Source organism: Leucoraja erinacea, chromosome 15 (genome assembly GCF_028641065.1).
Source record: "Leucoraja erinacea ecotype New England chromosome 15, Leri_hhj_1, whole genome shotgun sequence".
Classification (NCBI taxonomy): Eukaryota; Metazoa; Chordata; class Chondrichthyes; order Rajiformes; family Rajidae; genus Leucoraja; species Leucoraja erinaceus.
The window spans coordinates 44,925,570-44,930,142 of NC_073391.1; the positions used below are offsets into that span (position 1 = coordinate 44,925,570).

Here is a 4,573-nt window from a genome sequence, read left to right on the forward strand (position 1 = left end):
TGAGGAAGCAACGCCATGCATCGTCAGCGTACCCGGACCAACTGGGGAACTATAAAAGGTCACAGGAATTGTTTCTACCCGCTGCGCTGCTGGTGGGTTCATTCTGAACTGCCCATCTTGCCGTTTGCCTTTTCTCTTCGTGTCAAACTACACGTTATTGCGGGTAGCAGGTGAGTCCCGCCAGACATTCCCACAGCTAAATGGAGATGGAGCTAGTTCATGACACTATTTTTTCATTGTGAGATCAAGGATGATTGCAGATGCTGCCATCTTCAGCATAGTAACATGTGCTGGGTGAATACTGCGGGCCTGGCGTAATCTGTGGAGGGATTGGACAGGCGGACGTTTCTGGTCGGTACTTCTCTTCATGCTGATCGTCGTTAGGTGGGGGAACATTTACCTGCCTGATACAGAGAACAGGTGGGGGGGGGGTTAATTAGAGTGGGGCCACAGTGGCGAAACTTGTGGAGCCGCTGCTTCACAGCACCACAAACCCGTGACCGTCACTGACCTCAGGACTTGTCTATCTTGTATTTGCACGTTCTCCCTATGACGGTGTGGGTTTCCTCCAGGTTATCCGGCTTTCCACCAAGTTCCAAAGACGAGAGGGTATGTTGGTTAATCGGTATCTGTTAACATTCCCGAGCGTGAAAAGAATGGATGGGAAAGGGGGATAACCTTTCCTAATCTGAGGAAGGACATTCTTGCCATAGAGGGAGCACAGATAAGGTTCACCAGACTGATTCCTGGGATGTCAGGACTTTCATATGAAGAAAGACTGGATAGACTCGGATTTTACTCGCTCGAATTTAGAAGATTGAGGGGGTATCTTATAGAAACTTACAATATTCTTAAGGGGTTGGAAAGGCTAGACACAGGAAGATTATTCCTGATGTTGAGGAATTCCAGAACAATCGGTCACAGTTTAAGGATAAGGGGGAAATCTTTTAGGACCGAGATGAGAAAATCGTTTTTTACACATAGAGTGGCGAATCTGTGGATTTCTCTGCCACAAAAGGTAGTTGAGGCCAGATAATTGGCTATATTTAAGAGGGCTTTAGACGTAGCCCTTGTGGCTAAAGGGATCAGGGGGTATGGAGAGAAGTCAGATAAAGGATACCGAGTCGGATGATCAGCCATGATCATATTGAATGGCGGTGCAGGCTCGAAGGGCCGAATGGCCTACTCCTGCACCTATTTTCTATGTTTCTATGTTTCCCCCAAGTCCCAAAGACGAGCGGGCATGTTGGTTAATTGGTATCTGTAATATTCCCGAGCGTGAAAAGAATGGATGGGAAAGCGGGATAACATGGAACTGCTGCAGGAATGATCGATGGTTTGCGTGGACTCGACGGGCGGACGGCCCTGATTGTATGCTGTATCTTTCAATGAATCCGTTCAATTTAAATGCATTTTACCGAGGAAGGGGAGTCGACAATTTAATCGGTGTACACGAATCTCGCCTTCTGGCACTGTTATCAATATTTTAACAAACTTATTGTTCACTTACAGGATTCGCTTTTTTTCCTCACATCCTGCAACAAAAAGAACCTCTCGCGTCGACTACTACCTAGAAGTTTCAGAGAAAATAACCCGTGGAGATACATGGATTAATGCATTCGAGCCGCGTCTAAAGCATTCAAGCTCCATGCATTCCTCCCCAGCCATCTTTGTCTAACATTTATTCACATTTTACAATCATTGTTATCCATCCATTGTCAGCACATGTCAATGGCCACTTCAGTTAGCTGGACTGTAAGAAACAACGAAGTCTTGTCAGGAATCAACTCAACCAATGAGACTGGAAGCGGAACGTTGGCACCTTACTCGCATACATTCGTCAAAACATTTGAAATGGTGATGATTTGCTATTTTCCCGTGGTGATTGGATTGGGCACTGTAGGCAACTCAGTTGCACTCTGGCACATCGTGCGTCCTAAGAGGGTCTTGGCTACAAATGAGGTGCTCCTGCTTGATTTGATCATTCTCGATTTTCTGATTATCGTATCATTTCTTGTCGAAGCTATCAATATTATCCCCGCGTGGAAGATGCGGTTTTTTGATTACGCCTCCTATCTTGTAGCTCTCCTCAATCTTCATGGAAGTCCATCTTTCATGACCTTCATTGCCATTGACCAATACATAGCTGTTGCTCACCCAATCCTGTTTCATGCCTGGAGAAGACCCCGATATTACATCGTTCTCTCCCTTATTATTTGGCTCTTTGTATTGGTCCTAACCATTCCGGTCTTTGTAATAACAATGCCTAGTGCTAATCGAGCTTGTGAAATGGGCCATTCCATAGCGATGGGATGGAAAATACATTTGTTATTTTCTCACGTTATATTAAGTGTAATTCCAGTGCTGGTTCTCTTAGTCTGTTATGCTCTGACGGCAAATAAACTGAAGGAGGTGGGGGTTGGCAAGGAATCCATGAAGCTGATGAGAAAGCAAGTGCTCAAGACAATTGGGGCGATTTTGGCCCTTCTCCTGTTCTGCTTCGCCCCGTTTCACTGCGGCGAACTCTTCGCTGCGATTATGGATCTGGTCTATCCAGTGCATGCGAGCCTAAGGCTTTACAGGTGCTATGTTAGAACGTGCACTTGGTTCCTTACCTCTTTCGCCGCTTTCCTTAATCCCTTGCTCTATATCTTCAGGTCCCAGAATTTCCAATGGAGAATACGCTGCTGTACCGTGTAGGGTCCATAGAATTTCATAGGCCAGCACGGGAAGGTCTATTCACAACTTCTTCTTGCGAGTGTGGCGCAGTCGGTAGGTAGTGAAGTGGGGTAAAATAGGCGTATGTGTTACACTTGTTGGTCAACACACAAATATCTGGACGAACTCAGTGGGTCATGGCAGCGTCTATGGGGCGAGTGCTGAAGCGACGTTTCTGATAGAATTGGAGTGGAAGATTGCGACACAAGGCATCCACAATCGATTCCATATCAATGAAAAGAGACATGGGTTTGGATTTTCATTCAATATACATCTGCCGTCTAATATTCCTGTTGATAGAACGCGGCAGAGGTTCGCGTGTTTTAGGACGTGTTAGTGTTGTTATGGTTAAGTTGTTGGTGCGGATTGTGTTCACCTCCTTGCGGCAACGCCTGTCTAATTTTTTTCATCAGATATTAATGATTTACAGGTGCTATGTTAAACCATACACCGGGCTCCCCAACCCTTTCACTGCCGTTCTCAATCCCTTGCTGTTTACCACTTTCGCCTTTCTGGCAACGTTTAGGAAGACGTCAATCCGTCCTTCTTCAACATAGCGCAGTGGCACAGCTAGCAGTGCCGCGCCAGAGAGCCGGGGGTTCGATCCTGACTTCAGGTGCTAGATGTGTGGGGTTTGCACGTTTTCCGTGACCGATTCCGTTTCCTCCGGTTGCTCTGCGTTACTGCCACGTAAAGATTAATTGACCTCTATAAATTGCCCCTAGTATAGAAACATAGAAAATAGGTGCTAGAGGAGGCCATTCGGCCCTTCGAGCCAGCACCGCCATTCATTGTGATCATGGCTAATCGTCCCCTATCAATAACCCGTGCCCGCCTTCTCCCCATATCCCTTGACTCCACTAGCCCCTAGAGCTCTATCTAACACTCTCTTAAATCCATCCAGTGATTTGGCCTCCACTGCCCTCCGTGGCAGGGAATTCCATAAATTCACAATTCTCTGGGTGAAAACGTTTTTTCTCACCTCAGTCTTAAATGACCTCCCCTTTATTCTAAGACTGTGGCCCCTGGTTCTGGAGTCGCCCTACATTGGAAACGTAAATGAGTATGTAAAAAGTATATGAGTAAATAGGATAACATAGCACTGGAGTGAACGGGTGATCGATCGACGGCGTGGTTTGTTTTCCATCCTTTTATAACTGAACTAATAATATTAGGAAATCCTGAAGCAAGGTCTCGAACCAAGGCGCAGACAATTCTTCCCTTCACGGATGCTGCTGCACTCGCTGAATTCCTCCAGTTCGTTTTCTTTTTTGCTTTTAAATATTAGGCTCATGTGAGAAGGGTTAGTTTGAAAAATAGCAGATACAAATAAGCTCGAAATTGCATATAAGGTAAATGCTGAAGGAACTAATGTAAAATTTCTAACCAACAGTCGCAGTGCTTTGTCTAGTTAATAACTATTTCGTTGAAATATTATATTCGAGGCAAATAAAGGTATCATTTTATTTTTACCAAACGACCGGCTCTTTATTTTTGACCCATAAATGTGCATGTTGCTTACAATGGTGACAGTATGATAGAGGCACAGAGAGAGAGCGTGAGTGAGAGAGAGAGGGGGGGAGAGAGAGAGAGAGCAGAGAGAGAGAGAGGGAGAGAGAGAGAGAGAGAGAGAGAGAGAGAGAGAGAGAGAGAGAGAGAGAGAGAGAGAGAGAGAGAGAGAGAGAGAGAGAGAGAGAGAGAGAGAGACAGAGAGAGGCAGGGCAAACAGATAGGGCAGAGAGAGAGCAGAGAAGCAGAGGAAGAGGCGGAGAGGGGAGGGAAAGGAGGCAGAGAGAGATAGAGAAGGCAGAGAGAGAGAGGGCAGAGGGCAGCGAGGGCAGAGTGAGAGAGGGCA

General features: G+C 46.1%; 1 protein-coding gene across 1 annotated transcript; it reads left to right on the forward strand.

Moving 5' to 3' along the window:
- Nucleotides 1-1,416: 1,416 nt before the first annotated feature.
- On the forward strand, nt 1,417-4,277 carry LOC129704336 (somatostatin receptor type 4-like). The gene has a single exon (XM_055647412.1). It carries the CDS (start codon nt 1,726-1,728, stop codon nt 2,698-2,700), a length of 975 nt encoding a protein of 324 aa, XP_055503387.1. The 5' UTR covers nt 1,417-1,725; the 3' UTR covers nt 2,701-4,277.
- The last annotated feature ends 296 nt before the right edge of the window (nt 4,278-4,573 follow it).